Source organism: Callorhinus ursinus, unplaced genomic scaffold (genome assembly GCF_003265705.2).
Source record: "Callorhinus ursinus isolate GAN/ISIS: 27379988/994484 unplaced genomic scaffold, GSC_fseal_2.0 scaffold18, whole genome shotgun sequence".
Lineage (NCBI taxonomy): Eukaryota > Metazoa > Chordata > Mammalia > Carnivora > Otariidae > Callorhinus > Callorhinus ursinus.
Genome location: NW_027397080.1, coordinates 4,626,380 through 4,648,812, shown reverse-complemented (window position 1 = coordinate 4,648,812; position 22,433 = coordinate 4,626,380). Strand labels below are relative to the sequence as shown.

At 56.4% G+C, this 22,433-nt stretch overlaps 1 protein-coding gene across 5 annotated transcripts in view; it reads right to left on the bottom strand.

The window, feature by feature from the left end:
- HIVEP3 (HIVEP zinc finger 3) overlaps window positions 1–22,433 on the bottom strand; it is a 474,303-nt gene that overhangs the window by 10,202 nt on the left and 441,668 nt on the right. For all 5 annotated transcript variants that reach the window (XM_073902800.1, XM_025856325.2, XM_025856323.2 and 2 more), the window contains 2 exons: window positions 7,415–7,590; window positions 1,138–1,224 (listed from right to left, as the gene is read on the bottom strand). In XM_073902800.1, the coding sequence (XP_073758901.1) occupies window positions 1,138–1,224; window positions 7,415–7,590 (263 nt within the window). The remainder of the gene's footprint in view (window positions 1–1,137; window positions 1,225–7,414; window positions 7,591–22,433) is intronic.

Here is a 22,433-nt window from a genome sequence, read left to right as displayed (position 1 = left end):
CCTAAAATGGGGCAACACAAGTTTCTACCGCTGATTATGAGGACTCAGTGAGACAACAGGTATAAGTGGCCTAACGTGCATTCTGGATAAGCACGGTAACCCCACATTCTCATTTTGGTGGCAACAGCCCCATGTTCATTGTGTTCAGTTCAGTAGAGGTGATTTATTCCTCCTAAAAGGAAATGTGCTTTAACTCTTTTGTAAGACTGTAAATAGATCTTGAAATCATAAAAACAAAGACACACGCACACATACACGCACACATACACACCCCCCTTTGTCACACTCTAAATCCTGATTCTGATTTTAGGGAATCTGGCCAAAGGGTTGCTGGGTACAGGAGGAATGACCCTAGCCTCCCTGACCTCCCTTTGCCCGGGGTGGGGAGGGGGAGACACTGTCCACCTGCCACAGTCCGTCTGGCCTCCTCCCTGGAAGCTGTGGCTGACCAGGGCCTTTGACTCCCCCTCTCCTCTGCCGGGGTTTTTCAGAAGTAGGCTCTAATGTGCCTCTTGCTGATGGAGGACTTTGGCCAGGGTGCGGTGCTGGGGGTGTGGGATGAGATGGGGAGGTGGCAAGGGGCTGTCAGGTCTGACTTTGGCTCTCTTGAAAGCTCCCCAAGTTCGAAAAGGCCCAGGTGTCAGGCTCAGGCCCAGAGTATGGAGGTGTGGGTGAGGGTGTGGGAGTGTGTAAGTGTGTACGTCACAGTGTCACCGGGACGATTTATGAGAGAATTCACAGCACGTGGTTACAACGCGCCTGCCACGGAGTGGGTGCTCGGGCAATGTTGACTACGATTACTCATGTGCTAGTTTATTCAACACACATCCACTGAGCACCTGCAAGGTGTCAGGCATGCCACCTCCCTGGTAGATGGTAACGCACACTCACTAGGACGGCACAGCATGGACTGTAGTGTTTGGAGAGGAGGGGGCGACCCCCCCTGTAAATTTAACCTTTCTCTCCCAGTAGGTGGGAAAACTGGAGGGGAGGGCCTGGAAGCCCGAGAGGAGAGAGCAGGGAGGGGAGGACAGAAGGGAAGGGAGGGCATGGGGACGGGTGGGGGGGCAGGCAGAGGAAGAGGGGGAGACGGCGAGGGGGGAAGAGGCAGGGAGGAGGGAGTTGGCAGTTGGTTACCTTCTTCGGCTTCCTGCTCCTCCAGCACCCCTGTCTCTTGGCACTTTTTGCTGTGGGCCTTCGACTTCATGTGCTTAGTCAGATTCCCTGGAAAGAAATGAGAAGGGACTCAGGCTCGGTCGTGAGGCAGGGGGCCAGCGTGGGCTCGCAGATGCAGTGCCTGGCGGGCAGGCTGTGGCTTCGAAGACCTGTCAGGGCCCCTTGGGCTGCAGGGGCTGAGCCCTGCAGGGGGGGGGCGGGACATCCCTGCGCCCAGGTGCTCAGGCTGGGAGGAGCCACACAGCTACCAATCAGGACAGTACCCAGGAGCTGGGCGAGGGGGGGGAGGGGGCCGGGAGAGGGCAGAGGGTGTAATGAGGAAGCGAGCTGCTGGTTAAAAAACAAACAAAAAAGAAATTAAAAAGACAACTCATGTGTAATAGGTTTTTCCGCTTTGGGTTTAACTCTGAGCCCAGCAGCTAGTGACCCTCAAGGAGCAGGATTTTTGGCCTTCTCAGATGCTGGGATGCCCAGAGGGCCCCTGTTAACCGATGACCTGGGTGGGTACTGAGGATGCCCTTCCGACTGAGGCCACACATCGTGGCAACCCACAGGGTTTAGGAAGAGGAACCATGACAAAGTTACTGTTAGAAACGGAGAAAGAGCGGAAGGTGTAGGGAAGTCTGCTGGACAGGGACCTGTGAGCCACAAAGCTGGGGCTCAAGCCCTGCCTTCCTTAGAGAAGTCATGTCCTGGGCCTCCGTTTCCCCCAGGTCACTGTGCTGTGCAGACACAGGCAGGGAGGGCTGGGCAAAGGCTCTGCTCACTCCATCCCTGACTCTGCCCTCAGCGGTCCGTCCAGCCCCACAGCTGATGAGCAGGGGCGGCAGGTCTGCCATAAACCTCTGCGGGCAGGAGCACCCTGGGAAGGAGAGGCAGAGCACCCCAGATGCCTCAGGATGTTCCTTTGGGCTCAGCAGCCACCTCCAAATTGTGATGGTCTCACTGTGGCCTGCAGATTGCTACATTTGCTCATGATGGCTCATATAATAATCCTAAGTGCCCCGAGTCAGGTGCTCTGTCTCACTGAACTTATTAGTTGGCAGGTTTGACTAGATGGATGGAAGAGAGAAGAATGGACACTTGAACGATGCATGGAGAGACTGGTGGGTGGATGGATGGATAGATGGGTAAGTGGATAAGAGGAAAAATGGAGTGAAGGAAGAACAGGAAGAATATGGACAGATGGACAGGGCACTGGATGGAGAGACAGATGGGGAATAGATGGTTAGATGAAAAAAATAAATAGGAGGATAGTTGGAAAATGAGCTCATAAACAGGTGGGAAGCTGGAGAACTGGAGAGGAGGAGAGAGGCAGGGGTGAATGGGAGAGTGGCTGGTTGGGTGGCAAGGGTGAGGGGCTACATGCAAGAGGGGCAGACAGGAGGATAAAAGACTGGGCAGGTGGATGGAAGGATGGATTGGTGGGAGGACAGACGTGAGAATAGGAGGAACAGACAGGATGAGAGAAGAAATGGAAAGATACATGGATAGGAAGACAAACTAGGAGATGGGAGAAATGGCTAGACGGGAGGGAGGGTGGGTGGGTGGGTGGGTGGGTAGAATAGGAGAGAGTCCACAGGTGAACCAAAGGGTGCTTCGTAATCATTCTGAGAATTTTAAGGAATTTGTAGGGTTTTGCCGAGAAGGTGATGGAAACCTTAACCTGGGATTCCCTGAGGTACGCAGGTCAAGGGCAGCAGGGATGGAAGGGGACTTGTTTCTTTCCTTTTTTCCCTTTACTCCTAGTCTGTGACTATACCCTTCCCCACCCAGATTTTCCTCCTATAACCAGACAGAAACCTGGATCTTTTACTCCTGGCCAAAGGGAAAGCAGAGTCAGAACTTCCAGAAGCATTCTGGGGCCAGAGGGTCCCCAAGGGTCCCTACCTAACACTGGGGGCCTTTGCCCTGTCGTGAGCAAGTAAAGCTTGAGTAGGACATCAAGGGCTGGTGAAGGCAGCTGGGGTCTTCCATGGGCCAGAGATATCAGCGGTCTCCTGAGGTCCTGGGACTGGTCCACTGTCCCCAGACCACAGAGGACTGTTCACACTGCTCATTCTGGCCAGGACATCATTTGCTATACATGTTCCGTCAGGAAGGTTTAGGTCTCTTCTCAACAGTCAGGTGCTGAGCACACAGTGGATGCACAATCACCACACGTGGGCAATGCTCTCCTCATCACAGAAGCAAAGTGTTGGAAGGAACCTCACAGACCACGTAACCCAAGCGCCACCAGGCCCGGGGTGGGGGGAGGGTGGTTTCTTGCTTCTGCTCTAACTCTGGGCCCCATGATGCCATTAGACATGATCACTGACTGTCTCAGCTGCTGGGATGCCACGGGAGGGCTCCCGTTGACCAGCACAGTAAACCCACCAGCCCAGGCCCCCCGATGATACAGAGCCTGGTCTAGAACCAGGCTTTGGGGCTCCAGGGGTCTTGCTTGCTGCACAAGCAAGACCTGGGTTGGTCGAGGAGCTTGCTGGTGCCGGGCTTGAGTTTGGGCTCTGCCGCTCGCTAGCTGTGTGCTCTTGGGCAAGTTTCTTAACCTTCCGAGCTCCTGTTGCTGCAACTCTGAAGTCATACCTACCTCTCGGGGGTGCTGGGAGGAGCTGATGGGCTAGTGCAGGGAGAGGGGCAGCACAGTGTGCCTGGCACACAGCAGAGGCTCACCTCGTGGAGCCCCCTGCCCTCCTGAGCTGGGAACCCACCCCTGCCCGCGTGACCACCACCCTGTACTGGGCGCCAGAGACTCTGCCAGGTGCCATGCTGGCCGTGGACAGAGAGGCGAATGGCTTCACCCTCCGGTCTGGGCTCAGGGGCTTCCAGGAGAAGGTGCCGGTGGCCCCTGGAGGCTGCAGGGAGGAGTCGGGGAGTCTGAGGGGACTCTGCCGGGACAGGCCATGTGGTGTGGGCGACAGGAGACGAGCTGGCTGAGCAGCCCCGAGTGTTTCCCGGTACCCTCCCCGACATCCCCTCCCTGGGCCTCTTCCGTGAACTCAGGGAGGTGAACCCCGTGGCGGCAGGCGCCTTTTTTCGGCTCGGACACTGCTTCTCTGTCAAGGGGCAGAGCCTCGGCTTGCCAGGCACAGCCCACAGCTTCTCACAGTCGTCCCCCCCCACCCCTCCCGAGGCCCCCCAGTCTTGGAATGAAGGAGGAAAGGCAAGCGGATGGAAAATGATGAGTGTCTGGAAGAGAGGCGGGACCTCTGCCGAGGGCACCAGCCAATGACTCTGCCTCCTTCAGCTCCAACCCACTGCCCTCCTTCCGCCCGGGGAAGCTGTCACCGCTGTCCCCTGCGGCGACCGGTGCGAGGGCCTGTACGCGGCACAGCCACCCCGCTGGCATCCGGGAACCATCTGAGAAGAGGAAAGGGGACCCCCGACCTCCACAGAGACATCCTGGCCGCCTTTCCCACGCGCCCCCCCCCCCCCCCAGACGCCTCAGCTCGTGCCCAGGGGCCCGAGCTGCCGCCGCGATGTCTGACACAGACACGGAGACACAGACAGGCAGACAGAGACGGACAGGAAGGGCTCCCCAGGCCTGGGCGCAGCCAGGTGGTGGTGTGGGAGGGGCCTGCAGAGCACCAGGCCCAGCCGGAGCCCAGGGGTGAGAAGGGAGGGAGGGTGTGCAGCCTGAAGGAAGCCGAGAGCCTGGGAGGAGGCGCCGCAGGTTCCCCGAGCCTCGGAGCCTCGGCTGAAGGCGCATCCCACCAGGAGGCTGCATGGGCCCTGGAGGAACAGGAGCCTCAGCGTACTGCGTCTTCCCTCACTCCCCGCGTGCAGGGACAGCCACGAGCAAGCTTCCTCTGCTGCAGCTGGCCACCCCCCCAGCCCCGACCGGCCCCTCTGGGCAGTCACAGTTTGAGAGTCCACCATTTCAGATTCGCTTACTGCTTTGACTCTGAAGGTGTTGTCTTCTGGAAGCCTCTACGAGCACTTGAAGAGAGCTCAGAACACTCCCTGATCGCTGGCTGAGAACAGAGCCTCCTGGGCCTGGCCTGCGGGGCAGTGTGGGCAAGCCCGCACACCCGGGACACCATGGCCCAGGGCATGCAGGGGGTCTGCAGCCCCCCTGCTCAGGTTATGCCCTCTGGCCCCTCTAGGGCTCTGTGCCGGCTCAGAGGGACCCAGGAAGGGACTGCGGATAGGCTTGGCAGGGCCTCCAGTGGAAAGAGCTCTGGAAAAGAGGTGTTCCTGCCAGGGACCAGGCCTCTTCTCTCCACAAAGGGCAGGGGGGAACTGAAAAGGGACCCCTCTTTGGAGAGACTGCTCTGGCTGGGAACTTAAGACGGGTTTTTCTAGTCTCACATGGCAGGGGGAAGGCTCCCCGAGATGGTTGTCTGGGCGCTGGACACAGGTGTGCTCTGGATGGCCCTGGCCTGGGATGTACTCTCAGGACTGGGCTCCTCACGCCGAGAGCAGAACAGGGTGGTCCCCTGGACACAGCCTGGAAGCAGGGGCAGCCGTTGTGACCCACTCTAGAGGCCACTTGATCGGTCACCTGATTTTGCCATTTCTTCCAGAGAAGGGGGGATCTGCTCACGGAGAGGAAGGTGATGGGGGTAATGCCCTGAGGTAGGGATCCTAGGTTCTTGTTACAGCTCTAGAGTTAACAGTCACTTGGTTGGGGTGGGGGGACCTGCTTTCTTCACCTTCAAGGGTGTTTTGGACAAGAGGCTTTTTACTCCGTTACTAAAATTATCAGTCAACTATTCCTATCTCTCTTGTTCCATAAAGTCCCACTGGCCGCCTAAGGCCAGAGGGAGTGGGACTGTAGGCGACACAGTGGGGACAGAGCCCACATCCAGGGTCGAGGCATGCTGGGTTGCGCTGCCTTGGACCTGGCAGGGCTCTGGGGCTGGATGCACCCATGACGCAGGGGGCCGGGCTCCAGGACTATCTGTCCTCTCTGGGGACCCTTTGGAACATTGTTTATGAGACGCCAAGAGAGCAAAAGATCAGAGAAAGAAAGTGGGAGGGAGGGCACCTCCATGCCACCCGAAACCTAGGTGGGAAAGGTTGAGGTCCACTGAGAAGGATGGCCAGAGGACAGAGGAGGGCACGGGTCGGTGGACGGGGTTAGGAGAGCAGAGACGGAGCTCGGGCAGAGAGGGGCCACGAGCCAGGGGATGTGGTAAGCTGCCCCGGACCTGGTCCAGAGAGAGTGGAGGGGGCCAGCAAGAGGAAGAGGAAGGGAGGAAGGCTGGCGAACTCCACAGGGCTTGGCCTGACCTCTCTGGCTAGAAGCAGCTTGACCAACAGAAGAAAGATCAACAAGTGGCACAGCTGAATCTGCTCTCAGGTTCCGTCCGCGGAAATGCCACGTGGCTCCAGTGGGGGCCAGCATGGAGGCCCCCCACGTGCTCAAAGCGGGGAGGCAGGACCCTCATGCCCAAACCCTGACCCAAGAATCTGCAAAGCACAAGAGGCTGAAGCCATCAGGGGGGTCGAGAGCCCCAAGCCTTCCTGGGCTTCACCTCTGTCCCTCCGCTCAGCTACCAGGAAGCGATGTGCAAGCAGCCCTGTCTTCCCTGCGTGGCCTGTGGGAACAGTCAGCGCAGTGCGTGGGGAGGACTTGGCCTCACTTGTTCACACGAGGGTCCGGGGGGCTGCAGCGGGACCCTTCTTCCTTTCTCAGATGACTGCCAGAGCCTGTGCTGAGCCTGCCTCGGGGCGTGGCCGGGGCGGGCAGGTCAGGGCTGCCAGCCGGGCGGGGGGCGGGCGGGCCTGTGCTGAGAGCTGCGGAGGAGCTGGGCGGGTGGGCAGGAACATGGTCTGAGTGGTGAGGTGGGTGGAGGCAGGGGCGAGCTCTGCCATGAGAAGTGACCATGCGAGTGTGCTAAGTGGCTCAGAGTGGAATGGAGTCGCAAGAGTGCTGGTGACAAGTGTGGATGCTGGAGCTCACCAGCTCAGTGGATCAAAGGCTTAAGGAGACATGCAGCGGGACAGGGTGAGGAGGGAAAATGAAAACCAGGAACCGTGTGCAAGAGCGCCACCAGGCGGCGGCGGGGGGAGCACACAGGTGGAGGAGCTGTGTGGGATCCAAGAGGACAGGCTGGGACAGCCAGGGGGTGCCACGGCCCAGTCTGGAGCCGGCTGCTCTGCCACTGGGGAGCCCAGGCAGTGTTGGCGGGGGGAGGCAGAGCTGTCCGGCCCTCTGAGCTCTGTGCTAGGGCTCCCGGAGGGGAGCTCCCTACAGTGGGCCGGGGCAGTGCTCCAGCTGACTGTCTCTTACCTTTGGTTTTAAAAGCAAAGTGACAGTGCTTGCACACATAGGGCCGGACGTCAGTGTGGGTGCGGATGTGTTTCTTCAGCATGCTGGGCTTCTTGCAGCGAATTCCACACTCCTCACAAACATATTTCCCTCGGCCGCGGCCTCGCACATATACATACTCTTCGTTTGATTTGTACCTATGAGCAACAGGCGTCATGGTAAAGGAAAAAAAAAAAGGAGGAGAAGAGGCTGGTCCCCACCTCAGAAGATGCACACGCTTCCTAGCCGCCTCCAGCCCTTCGCGGATATTGGGCGAGGAGGACGCGAACCAGAGAGAACCACGTGGGGGCAGTGCGGGGGGGGGGGGCGGTAGTCGCCCTGGGGATCCACCATGGACCCCTTGCGCCTGCTGTGCCCTCAGCCCGGTAAGGCTGCCCCCTCTCTTCCCTCCGGAGGCAGCAGACCCTGTGCTTCCTGCCGGGAAGTGAAGCCACAGGTTCACGGAGGGTCTCCGCTCCAGAGCCAGCCTTGGCCCCAGCCTCTGCCCGCAAAGGACAGCCCCTCTGGGCCCGCAGAGTCACAGCGCGAGGGACAGAAGGTAACAACCACGCTCTAGCAGCTTCAGCGGCTCCCATCTGCCGAGCACTCCCTCCACGCCGGGCACTTTACACGAACTAAATCACAATCACGAGCACGATATAGACCTAGGATCTGAACCTGCCTGCTCCAAAGCCTGTCCACCTCCCAGGAGTGCTAAAACCGTCTGCTCAGAAGCCACCTGGACACTGGTGTGAGGGGAGGTGGGAGGGACCACCACCACTTCCCTGTTCTCAGAGTCAGAAACTAGGAGCTCTGCGCGCTCTCCCGACCACATCTCCAGATGAGCTGTAAAGCTCTCAGGACCCAGATTCCAGCTACCTTGACCCCAGGAATCCCCTGGGGTCACTAGATTAGGGCCCAAAGCTTTCCTAGGGCAGTTCCTGGGGCAGCCAGCCCACCTGCCAGGACTCGCGGCCACCAGCACTCTTGGACCTGAACCAGAATCCTCTTATTTCCACCTAGAAGGAAGCCCACGAGGCTCACGCAATATGATCCTCATCAAAATGCCTCATTAGCCTCTAATGCTATAAGGGGTGCACATCTCCTGACTAGGGCAGGAAAGGCTCTGATGGGGCCAGTGTGGGTGGTTGCTGGTGTGATTCCAGGAGAAGAGCCTTCTGATGCATGAGGCCGGGGGGTTCTGATGGCATGGGTGCCTTAGGCGAGGTGCGGCCTCTCGACCAGCTGAGCATGACCCCAGCACCCAGCACGAGGCCTGCCTGTGCCCCCCACTCATGCTATACAACAGGGCCCTGCCCAGGGGCCTTGGCACTCAAACTCGGGGCGGGTGCAGGGGGCAGGGAGGTGGCTGGGAGAAGGTGAGGCAGTCGGGACAGCAGCTGGGACTCAGTCCTACTCTCCAGGGGCCATGAGCTTATGGCTGAGAGGATGTCACAGGATGACCTGGAAGAGGGGACTCTATGGGAGGGAGCCAGCAGGTGGCACATCACACACACACACACACACTCACACATACACCCATACTCACACACGTTCACATATACCCATACTCATGCACTCTCACACACTCATACACCCATACTCACATGCACCCATACTCATGCACTCACACACACACTCACATACACCCATACTCATATACTCACACACACAGATGCACCCATACTCATACACTCACACACACACACACTCATACCCATACTCATGCACTCACACACACATACACCCGTTCTCATACACACACACACTCACATGCACCCGTACTCATACACTCACACACACACACTCATACCCATACACATGCACTCACACACACTCAGATACACCCATACTCATACACTCACACACACACACATTCGCATACACCCATACTCATGCATTCACACACACACTCACATACACCCGTACTCATACACTCACACACACTCTCACATACACCCGTACTCATACACACACACACACACTCACATGCACCTGTACTCATACACTCACATACACCCGTACTCATACACTCACACACACATACACCCGTACTCATACACTCACACAGACACACTCAGATACACCCATACTCATACACTCACACACACACACTCATACCCATATGCATGCACTCACACACACTCAGATACACCCATACTCATACACCCCCACACACACTCACATACACCCATACTCATACACTCACACACACATACTCACATACACCCGTACTCATACACTCACTCACACATACTCACATACACCCGTACTCATACACTCACACACACACACTCATACCCATACACATGCACTCACACACACTCACATGCACTCATACTCATATACTCACACACCCATACTCACATACACACTCACAAGCAACACCTCCCCACTCTCACGCTCAGGCACACACTCTCACCTATACTCATACACACTCACACACGTATACACACTCACTCTCACACATGCACTGCTGTCCACAAGTCCCTGTGGTCCCTGGTTTTTTTCAGCTCAGCTTTGGCCAACCAATGCTTCTCCTATTGTCTAAAACCACCTTTTCTCTTTACAGGCCCTGACTGGCCAGTGGTGGGCACCCTGTTCTCAGATTAGGGGCCACCTTTCACCCAGTCCAGGGCAAAGTGACACCTGGTGTTCAAGGGGAGGAAGTGAAGGCTGTGGCGGGTGGCGGGGAGAAATCACTCTTGTCACTCTTATGAAGAGCCCCCTATGGCAAACCGGGGATGCCCGTCTCCCAGAGACAGCGGTTCACCCTCACGCAGCAGGACACCTGGACCCAAATCAGCTACCCACACCCGGATTTTAATTCCTATGTCCCTCTGTGGCCCCCGTGACCCACTCTAAGGTGGGTCATCTCTCAAGCACCCTTTTCCCAGCCAGAGAAGAGAAAAGTGAGAATGGCCTTGGCTTGGTCTCTTCTTGGCCCTGGAGGCTCTGCCACCCCCTGGACACTAACGTCCACTTGGCCCCGCCTGGTGGGTCCATGACATCCCCTCCCCTCCAACTTCCAATGACAAAAGCGTCCCTAAGTGTTCCCCTGCCCTCCAGCCCACTGCTGTGCTGGGCACTGTGAGATAGGCCCACCACCACTCTGACCCTTCTGTATCCGGGCTCTGCCCGATGCTCAAGCCAACTCAGAGTCAGGTACTAGAATCTGTCTCCTGCAGCTGTTCTCAGACCCCTCATTTCTTCCTCCATAGCAAGCTTAGACGACAAGCAGTCTTCCCCGGCTCAAGTTTGTGTGTGTGCATGCATGCATGCGCGTGCACCCACATACACACACAGAGAAAGAACTCTGCTTGAACCTTCAAGGGTTGTGCCTTGACTTGGATGCCTTGACCGTGGAAGGTGTGTGTAACCTGCTGGGGAGCACAAGGGGGCTTGGAGGGGGCTGGGAGGATGGTGAGAGATGGTGAGAGATGGAGGCAGGAAGGGGGCACTGCAGGCAGGGACCAGGAGCAAAAGCAGGATGTGTTAAGCGGCCTGACGGACTTGGTGGGTGAGAGCAGATGAGGTGGGATGGGCAGGATGGACTGGATCACCATCCCCATCAGCCCCGAATGCCATGCTAAGGAGTTTAGACTTGATCAAAGTTGTCGTAAAGATAAAGTCTCGGAGAGAAAATGCTTCCCTGGCCTCACAGGGAACGGTCTGGAGGAGGAGAGACTTCAAGTTCCAGCAAGAGGCCCGGGTTCTAAGACAGGTGGCCATCGGATGGGACAGGGGTCACAATGAGGCAGAAACCAAGGTCAAAGTTTTCAGCTAGGCTGGCTCAAGTGATACTAGCCGTGGGCTTGGAGGGGAGCGATGCACGACGCTCGGCCTTTTCTGAGTGTGAGATGCCCGTAAGGAGGATGTGAAGAGATGCGCAGGACATGGCTGGAAATCCTCGGGACTCATGATGGGCCATGCGGATTTGTGGGGAGGAAGACGCCTGCCCAGGAGAGGATTGAAAAATGAGAAGAGGGTGGTGTGAGGGTCTAGGAGGCTCCCCAGTGTGATGGGGGGGCAGAAACACAGCCCCAATGCCTACCCCGAAGCAGCGACTTCCTGGGAGCTCAGGAGGTTTGGAAGCCAGGAGAACAGGACTGGAGTGGGCAGCAACCAGCTGATCTAATGTCATGGAGGAGGATGGTTCCTGAAGGGCCCCAGGACTTGAAGAGCACAGTCCTGGTTGAATGGCCCGGAGCCTCTGACTTCTCTGCTCCTTGAAGCCTGAGACCGGGATTCGTACAGCCCAATAACTTTGTGGTTCCCAAAGGGCCCAGCCCAAGGACAGGCATGGGGCAGCCGTCCAGTGTGGGCTGGATCTTCCTCCTGCATGGGGCCATCCTCCCTACCAGCTAAGGATCAGCCTCTCCTTCCCCAGGAGCTCCACAGCCTCTGCCTTCTGGCACATTCCACCATCATGGACCAGACGCTCAGTTCAATGTTGTCACCAGTCAACCAACCAAACTCAAAGCCTCGCCTTACCCCAACCCCCTCCAGCTACTATTTCCTCTGCTTCGTTCTCAGCCCAAGCCAGGAAAGGGCAGCCCAGGCTTACTGTCCTTGGCTCCTCACCACCCCCACTCCTGAGCCCCCGCAATTCAGCTTCCCTGGCCAACTTTCCTTGCCAAGATCACACGTCGCTAAATCCAAAGGACAGCTGTCTTTTCCTGTCTGCCATTTTGCCACTTTCTAGAGGCTTCTCTTTGGCTTGATGACCCTTCTTTGCAGGCTCCTTCCTTACCCCTTTCCCATGCTGCCACTCCCCAGGCTCCAGCCTGCACTCTCCTCCCCTCACCCCTCTCAGGTGACCCCCCCCCCCCCCCCCCCCCCCCCGCACACGCCTGACTTTCCACCTGGATGCCGATGGATTCCCTGTTCTCTCCAGGTCTGACCTCCCTGCTGTACATCCAGATGCCCCCTCAGTATCTGGCCTGGTGGTGTTCAGGCACCTCACGCCCTGCATGCCCAGAACCACGTTTCCACGTCCCCCCTCCAGTACCACCTCCTCCTGGGTACCTGTCTCCACAAACAGTATACACACGTGTGTAGCCAGTGAGGCTGGTGGCCGGGGCTTCCTCCTCAGTGCCCCCACTGCCTTTACTCCTCATGCCCAGCCCATCACCACAGCCTGTCCGTGCTACCACCAAGTATGGTCCCAGGAGGCCTGCCTCCTGCCCGCACTAGCCGGAGCCACCACCCTCTCTCCCACACGGATGTGTCTTTTCTTCACAGAGCAGCCACAGGGAGGGGGCCCTAACACGTGCAGTCAAGCTGCTCCTCCCAGCCTGGGGGTGACGCTCCCCCATCTCTGTCAGGGTAAGGCCCTGTCCCTGCACTCAGAAGACGGGCGCAGAGGCCCAGCACACCACCTGGCTCGGCTACCTCTCCAGGGCCCCACCCCCTACACCTTCCCACCAACCATGCCAAACGTCACTGGGGGGGCCTCAGGGTCCCTTTCCTCCGGGCTTCTGCCCTCCCCAGCTCTACCCCTCCCCCTGACTGGCTCTGCTGCTCCTTCAGGGCTTTGCCAGAAGGTCCCTTTCTCTGAAGCCCTCTCCTGCACCTCCGAGCCCAGGGGTCCCACCAGCTCCTCCTTCACAGCGTGGCTCAAGCTGTGTGCACTGGGATGGCCTTCTCAACAAGTGTAGCTCCCGTTATCCCACGAAGGAGGGCCCACAGCCACCTCAGCTGTTGGTATATCCCCAGGGCTTAGCATGGCGCCTGACACCCAGCAAGTGCTCAGCACTCCTCGGCTGCCCATATGAAAGCCAAACCAAGGCCTTCCTTCTGGGTCTGCTATAATCACACTCTCAGCCTTGACATCCCCACTCTATGAGCACAGGCTCAACACAATGCAGTGGCCTCCCCATGGGCGTGGCACAGAGCCAGTCCCTCCTAGCCGTGATGGACTGGCTGAACACTCTCCACTCCCTGGTAGGAATTATTCTGCTCACAGGTCAGCACGAGACCTGGGTCCCGAGTTCTGGCTCCTGCTCGAACTTGCTGGGTGACCTTGGCTAAGTCACTTCATTGCCCTGAGTTACACCCAAGCCCCATCACATGCTTGACCTCAACGGGTCCTCCCAATCAGCCTTTTACCATTGTCCCCACTTCACAGAAAAGAGAACCAAGGCCCCGGGAGTTTTCAGTGACGTGGCCAAGACCAGCCAGTCAGCGATCTCTCCACCCAGCTCCCTATCCCTGCATAGACTTGCTGCACAAATACTTTTAGATGATGTTGACCAAGGTTTCCTTAGCACTTTCCTTCTCCAGGATTCCCAGGGGCCTTTAACACTGCAGACAAACAAGAACAGCATCATTCTGCACCCAGCCCTTCCTGAAAGGGCCGCCAGCTCTGGGTGGGACCCGCAGGTGTTGACAGCTACAGAAAAATGCCTTGCAGAAAGCCAGGGCAGGAAACCAGAAAACCATGGTGGGGCCCCGAGGGGCACGGTTCTGCCTCCCAGGTCTGCTGGCTCCTCCCCATCCCCCCAAGGCTGCCCTTGACCCAGGGGGAGAAGTGACCTGCCCTCTGACAGTTCAGAGGCCGCAGACAGCCCCCGCCGCTGACAGGCCTGGGTGCAGCGGACTCACAGCTCCCAGGACAGGGAGTCATTTCTCTGAGCCCCACCACCTGCCTGTCTTCTGCTGCCCTGACAAGCCAGAGGTGTCAGCCAGTCTGGGAAGAGCCTGCTTACTCCTATGACGGTGCTGTAAGTTGGGCACGGTTACCCATTAAGTAGTTCATATTTATTCCAATAAACATAAATAGATATTTATTCCTGACCAAATGGAGGCTCAGGGTGCTAGGTGGGGAGGGTGGCAACATGACTGAGAGGGTAGCCACCCCCCGGGGGTAAGGGCCGAGGTGGGCCAGAAGGCAGGACACAGTCCCCCTCTAAAGGCACAGTGGTTACACCTTCCAAGGGTTGCACGATGTTGTCATATCTTCCAGGTTTTCAAGAAAACCACAAATACAGATTTTTAAAAAAACTAATAATATTAGTCTACTCTTATATACCTCTTCCTGGACACCCAGCCCTGTTTTAGATGCTTTATATGCATTACCTCATTTAAATCCCATGGCAGCCCATTAAGACAGGGGCTCTAATCATCTTCATGTACACATGAGAAACTGGAGTCACAGAGAGGTTAGGTAACCTGCCCAAGGCCACACAGCCAGTAAGTTAACAGAGCTAGAATTCGATCCCAGGTCACATGTTAACAAAGTTTAGGTGCTTAACTGCTATGCAATTCTGACTAACACCTGAAATCACCTGTTTTAAAAGATAATTCCGGGCAAATAAAATAGAAAGAGAGGCAGACCCAGCCCAGAGCTAAATTTCTGACTCAAAGTAATTTCCCCCAGGTCATGAAGCTAGTAGGGGCCTGTCTGACCTTCAAGTCCATGACTTTTCTCTCCACCAAGCTGCATTTTTCTCTTAAATGAGGGGGTGAACTCCGTGGCCTCCAAGTTACCCTCCTAATCTGAGCTCCTCTGAGCATATTCTGCAGATACGTTACTGACTTTTCCATAAATTATTAATATTTTATCATTAAACTCTCACCAATCCTCCAAATTTGCATATAATCATGCCAAGCAAGAGGAAGATGTGATGGGAGGTGCACACATCGTTGCTCTGAGTCCCCACTTCTGCAGGGAGCCTGTGTCCCCTGAAGTGAGGTTAGAGTGGGTTCCCAGAGGTCACTGTGTCCCCGAAGGTCCCACCACAGAGAGCCTGGGACGCGCTGCTCTCGTGGTGCAGCCTCAAAGGAAGGGATGTGGGAAGAAGACCAAGCGGTACGGGGTCCAGCCTACTGAGCTGTGTATCTGTTACAAATACTGTAGGGAACACACCCCTTGTGAAAAATAAACTAGGGATGCTCAGCTCTGGGCCACACGCGGATGTTCCCACTGGGCTCTAGGTGCATCCTGGATTCTCCTTCTGCGGGGTTGTGCAGAGATGACATTCCATCACAACATCTGGGGTGAGGGGCACTGAAGCTGTCGTCCAGGGATTGCACAGCCCCTCTGCAATACAAGTGCAGGCGCAGAGCCCACCTGCAGGGTGTCTACTTTAAGCCAGTACTCTGTGTATTTACTCAACAGTACTTCCTAAGGCCTGGTCTGAGCCTGAGGCTGGGCCAGGGCCAGAAATACAAAGCTGAGTAAGACTTGGACCTTGGTCTCAAGTGTGAAGAACAGATACTTACAAGATCATGAAACAAAGAGGAACCGTAACCCAGACAATGTACAGAGTGCTATGGATGATCAGAGGAGGACCCGCGGGGTGGGTCTTCGGTGGTTTTCTCAGAAGAAATGCTTTTTCATCTGGTGACTGTAGGGAGCCCAAGCCAGGGCAGAGGCAGGAGGAAAGATGATGCAGATTCAAGGTCGGCTGGCCTGACAGAGGCAGGAGAGAAGCAGATCAAAGAGCCTTCATTTCCACCTTCCGGAAGGACTCCCACCACTGGAGCAAGTCCTTGTCCATTTCACAGGCTTGCATTTGTGCCTCTGGGCCATTTCCTCAGTTTTACCGTAGTGATTTTCCGTTCCAGGGGCAGGTCAGCAGACTGCACCAGCTGCCCAGGAGGCAGCAGCCGCTCTGGGGACTGACCAGGCACAGAGCTAAGAGTAGGAGGTGCCTTTTATTCTAAAGACATTGGTATGATTCGTGGAGATGTTGTGGGGTGAACGACCAAGTGCAGACACCCAGAACCACCAAGCAGGCACCACGCCTGGGCCCCTGATGGCTGGGGTCAAAGGAATGCAGCCAAAGGCCCTGTTTCCGACCAGACAGGGAGATTAGGGAGAGAGGCAGGAAGCCAGAAGCTGGGCCTCTCGTGTTCAGAGAAGTGAAACTGCCAAAGAGACGCACACTCCCTAGATGTGCACAGCATATGGAGCTGCTCCAGCTTTCAGCAGGCCCTGGCCTGCAGGGTTCTAGAACACTGACTTTCAAACCATGCTCAGGACTCACGGAGGTGGGGAGGCTGAGCAGCGGGGTTTCGGCATCCCCTCCCCCCCCACTACATCGAGCTGTTTTTCAGAGTAGGGCATCTACGCAAACTGAACCTTTCAGCAAAGAGTTCTGTGAGTTTAAAAACAATTTGAAAATTACTGTTAAAGAACATCCATGCTTGGAAGGACCTTAAAACCTCTGACTTCTGGGGGAAGGGGGCCTTGTGCATCCTCTGATGTGGTCACGGTCAGGAGGATCCCATTCCACGCCCTCCCAGAGGTGCGTATGCCTGGGCACCTGGGGTCTCACGGTTTCTGGGCAGCACCTTCCACCTCTGGGCAGCTCTTCTCCTATTAAAGCTAAAGAGGTCAACCTGTGCTCCCACCTGCAGTCTGAGCTCTGGCTAGTGCCCCTCTTCTTCCATGTGACAGTCTCCAAAGGAGGCCACTCCACTCCAGACTGCTCTCCTCCAGGCCTGTCATTTCCATAGCCCCAGCTACGCCACTCAGGATGGAAGCTGGAGGCCTCCCCAGGCTGTTCCAGGCCCCTCCGGGTTGTCCTTCGTAAGATGGAAGGGCTCCTGGCCCCCAGGGCCCTCGGGTGGGGCTGCACCCAGCCCAGCTGCAGCAGGACTATGGTCTCGTTTCTTCCAGCCTCACTTCCTTGTTCCCCAGACAGGAAGTGGGCCCAGAATAGGGACAGGACCAGATCCTGGAGATTGAATACCTGCCTTACTCTTGACGAAAAAACACCGACAAGAAAGTCAGCCAGGGTCCGAGGGGTAATCTTTTATCACGGAAAAAGAAAGGGCTGTCGGGATAGGTGCTTTTCCCAGAAAGTCCACTGTGGAAGCCACGGCACAATTCTGTATGACCCGTGGCAGGAACTGAGGCGGGAAGGTCATGTTGCGGCCGGCTTAGAAAAGAAAAGTCTCAGATGCCAGCACAAAGGCTGGGCCTGTGTCTCGCAGGAGGCGGGGGCTGGGGAGGGGTGTTCAGTCAGGGCCGTGTTCTGGAAGCACACGCTGGGGCTGCATCTAGAAGGGATGCTGACCAAGGCCGTCTTACAGCAGCAGCTGCTGACCTACGTGTATACACTAAGTGCCTGATCAGTGCTTGTGAGCCAATGGCTAAGACCACCGTGCCACGGTGGTCTGTGAAGCTTCAGTGTTTCCCCGAGCAGAGATACATATGCATTGAGATGCAAATAAGATGAGAAAAGGCTGTGATGTGTATTCAAATCTCACCCTGAATGCAAGGTCTCATCCTGGTGCTCTCCCCTGGTAACAGCTTTTCCAGGGGCAGAGAAGTGCAGCAGTAAAGAGAATCAGGCTTAGGAGCCAGAATTGCCAAGGATGAAACCAGGCTCTGTCCCTTATTAGCTGCGTGACCTTGGGCAGGTTACTTAACCTCTTTGTGCCTCAGTTTCTTCATCTGTAAAATGGAGATCATGTCCTATTTCTTGACCTGGGGATAACAGAGCATAGTGACACCGGTGTATTCACTGTGTGTATTCAATAGCTCATGGACTGTATAGTTAGGACTTGGATTGTATGTATGATAGGTTTCCATTTGAAAATTACTGAAAAATAATAGTACACACTCACAGGATCACTGTAAGGTTAACTTCGTTAATGCAAGTTACATGCTTAGAACAGCACCCAGCATGTACTGAGGGCTCGGTCAGTACTTGCCCTCTCCCTCTAGCACTTTGCCTTGATAGCCCTCATGGCAGTTAAATTTCTTCTTCAACAATGTAAGGAAAACCAAATGGCCCAGTTGTCCATCGACTGAGAAGCCTGGAGATGTGCCCCTGCCCTGAATCAGAAAGGAAGCCAGTGGTTTGGTGCTACGATGCCAGGAGGACTGTCCATCTGTGGCCACCTGTGGACCAGCTGATGGAATAATAGGCAGTTACGATAGAGGTCAGCCACCTCCCTCGCCATGGTCAGGTCTACAAAGCAATCCAAAACATGCTGATGGGGCTGCTGGTGCCCTGGGAAGCCCTCCAAGGCCCCAACCAAGGTGACGGTGGTGAGGAACAAGATGGAACTGCTGACTTGGAATGTGAAGCATCCCAGCATCCAAACTTTGCCGGTGACTACGTGGCCGATGGCAGCTTCAGTTTTCCCCATGAACATGATCAATGCAACAGGGAGCTTGAGCAGTCTTAGACTCTGGCCGTCCACCCACATGAGACTACTTGTGAAATGGAGATCAGGAGGACGGAAGGATCAAGGTCCAGATAAAGAAAATGCAGGGGGCGGCAGAAGCCTCAGTGAAGTTAACCAAACCATTAGAAACCAGATCAGGATAATACAGGTGCAACGTGGGCGACAGCTTTCAAAAGAATTCCAAGCTTAAGAATAACGGGATTCAGTTATTTGCATTTGAAAGCCGCAAACCATGACTCTCCAGTCAGGTGGAACCATGCTGGCTTTGATTGGACACACAGCCTCTCTCCAACCCATCCCCTGAACCCTGTGGCCTTGCAACACGGTGGCCCAATTAGTGTCCTAGCCAGGGGAGTGTGGGGAGGAGGGGGTCAGGGCACAGCTACAAGCAGGAGTGGCCACGGACCATCTGACCTCCTGCCTGCTGACCACATCGCATCTTCCCTTCAGTTAAAAAGTTCAATGCTCTGGACAGTTCTTAGCATGACAGATGGAACCAACACTCTGCAGAGAGGTAGGCAGGGTGGGAAACGTGGCAATCCAGAGCTCATCCGTGAAGATCCGGCCGAGCGCTGCCTCCACCCGCTCAGCTAGCCTTCGGACACGCCGTTTCTACGAAACCTTGTCAGAGAGGAACAGGGCGCGGAGCAGTCAGCAGAGAACACTTCATGAGTCCCCAGCACAGGGAAGCTGACCGTGACCAGGTGCTGGACGTGAGAAAGCAGACCCAGGGTACGCGAAATGAGGCGGAGGTCACTATGGACGTGGTGCTTTTGAAATCCTGCAATGCAAGTGGAGGGGATGTAGAAGTTTCTTAACCCCCTGGAAAGGTTTCTCCCTGGCTGAGCACCGCCCCTCAGACAAGGCTGTTGCCACGCTCCCTTCTCCTCAGACACCTCACAGCCTTCCTCTCTGGGAGCCAGGTACCCTACTTCTGTGACCCCCAGTCTCACCCTGGGGCTGCAAGCCTCCAAAGATCACAGCTGCTGACACAGCCTCAGAAGGCTCTTCCTAATCTTCTGGTGGGGTGAGAAGCAGCGCCTCTGTCGACTGGAGCCTTAGATCACCTCTACGGTCAAGGTGAAGTGGAAAGTCTCCAGTCCGATGGAGTTGCTGAGGATGGCTTTGCCTGCGGCTACTGGACTCAACACAACTGTTGAGCCATTTCCTGTGCCGGACGGACAACAACAGCAACAACGGTACAGAGTGAACATCTGTGATCCTTTAGCGCGAACAAGGCGCCTGCCTCATTACGGGGGCTCGTCTATCCCTTACTAGAAATCAGCGAGGTGCGTAATGTCGTGCCTCTTTCCAGATAAGGCAGTGGAGGCTCGGAGAGGTAACGCAACCTGCCTGAGGTCACACAACCAGTGAGCAGCCGAGGAAGGGTAGCCAACCCCCAACCCTCCTCTCTGGCTCCCACGCCCCTCTAGCTCTCAGGGCTGGACAAGATGCTGCTGCTGGGGTGACTGTTCTCCAGAGCGTGGAAGGAGAGAGGGAAAGGGGAGAGATGTCCAGCCCTCACCATGGGCCCCAGGGAAGCATCACCACCGGCAACATCTTCATGCACAAGCATTTGGGGGAGGGGGTCCGCTCAGGGCCTGGCCCTGGGCACATGGAGGGGCAGCCACAGGGTCTCCCCAGGACCTTGCCATGCAGGTGGCCAAAGTCAGAGGGCGCAGAAAGTAGGGGTGCATAAGGCTGTGGAGGAAAGAACACAGATTTGGAGCCAATAGGGCTGGCTTTGAATCCCAGCTCTGCTCCTCAGGACCTGAGCTGTGGACAAGTCCCTTTGCTTCTTTGAGCCTCTCATCTGCAGAATGGACACGTGTGTGCATGTGTATACATGGATAAATATGACTTAGCAGGTGGTGATGAGGATTAGGAATTATAGGTGTGAAGTGCTTAGTGCTCAGTTTTGTACTGAGCTGCTCTTACTGAAGGTGGGGAAGGTGAAGAGTGGGCCACGGGCCAGGTGACTGCCGTTGGGACAGGGCTTGGCCCAGGGGACCGCGTGCCGCACCTCAGCTGGTGCTCACCAGAGCTGAAGTCAGCTACCTGGGCCCCCCCCCTGAGTGTGCACAGGGAGGGCTGCTGGGGAGAAGCCACATGGGGCTGAAGCCCCACCTCACAGTGGGAGAACCTGGCTCCCCACGGGGCTGGGGAATGGTAAATCCCAGGCACAGAAGGGCAAGGAATGCTCTTCTCAGCAGGCCGAGAGCTGACAGGGAAGAGTTCCAGAGATAGAACAGGAGCTCTCAAGAGGGTCTAGCTACACTTGGAGAACAGAGCCACCAGAAAGGTTTTAAGGAAGTTGACCCCGGGCATCTGAGGGCTTGTGGCTTCCCCAAGGTCACACAGACACTGACGGCAGAGCCAGGACCCAAAGCAGGGCTGATGTGCCTGGGCGTGCCCTCGTTACAGACGACCCGTTGCTCCCCACACACTTCCCTGCACTAGGCGCGGTGCCCAGTAGAGAACTGAGTCAACACACAGTGTCTCCAGAAAGCCCTGGGCTCCTGTCCAGCAGCACTGGCCCAGCCTGGACCAAGTGTCACTTACGACTGCTATTTACAGCCCGTGGTGCCTTTCTGAGTGACCCTGTGGCTAGAACTAAGTCCAGAGGAGATGCAGAGTCAGCTCGAAATGGCTGAAAGAGAACAGACCCGCTAACATTCCTGCAGACCCACGGGGTACTCGCTGGGGGTGCTGGAGGAGGCTGAAGCGGCCTCCGGATTTCACAACAGCCTGTGAAAGTACAGGTCACTGTCCCTGTTCCAGAGATGGAGAGACTGAGCTCAGAGAGGCACAGTGACGTGCCTCAGCCACACAGCCCCTAAGTGGCACCGTGTCCCACCAAAGATCATTCTTATTGTGCCCACTGCCTACATTTTTCAGCTTAACATGTTTAAATCACCCGTGGATTTTATGAAACGGACTGCCCCTGCCTGTGGGCTTCAAGGCTGGCCACCAGGGGGGAACATCCCTTTGTCCAAAGCAAACAGAAAATAAAAATGTCAAGCAAAGCTAAGAGAACATGTCCCGGGGGGGTTGGAAGGAGAGATGGGGCCTGGCAGGCCATGGCAGGGTTGGGGGAGGTCAGGGAGGCACGGTGGAATGCGGGTATTTGACCGGGGCTTGGAAGGACAGCTCAGCTCTGAGGATTTGGAGATGAAGAAGGGGAGATCCAAGCGGAGTGAACAGCACAAGCAAAGGCCCAGAAGCAGAGAAGCATGGGCTGCACAGAGGCTGGGGCAGGGAGAAAAGACTGAGGAGGTGGTGTTTGCGAGGGAACTGGGGCGCCAGCAAAGACTCTTTCTGAGCTAGGCTTTAGGGCCAACTGTGTGGTGGAGTCACAGAAATACCAAGCTTTGGGGATTTAAAAATAGCTCCGAATGCATGATGTGTTTACAACTTACAGTAATTCCCATTTGTTCATCCCCACTCTCCCCTCACAAAAATGCAATGAATGAAAAGGAGTAGAGGGCCTTCCCCACCCACGACCGACACCTGTGACAGGACCCCAGGCCCACCCCCACCTCCCCACCCATCCTTCCTCTCTGGTGGCCCACCCCCTTCACTGCCACTTCCGGCCTCCCTCCAGCCTCACCAGCCTCCTGTTCCCCTAGCCTCAGGCCTCGGCCTCTGCCAGTTGTTTGTCTGGAACACTTCTCCCTCCCCCGCCCCTCCCCATGCCTTTGTCAACTGTGGCCAGTCCTCAGAGGTGCTTCCAGAGCGCTGCCCGATCCTTCTGTTCAATGGCCGCCTATGCTGAGCTGTCCAGGAGGTGCCAGGGTGGAGGGACAGGGGCCCGCAAGCTGACACTCAGTGCGCCACTAGGACTCTCCCCACT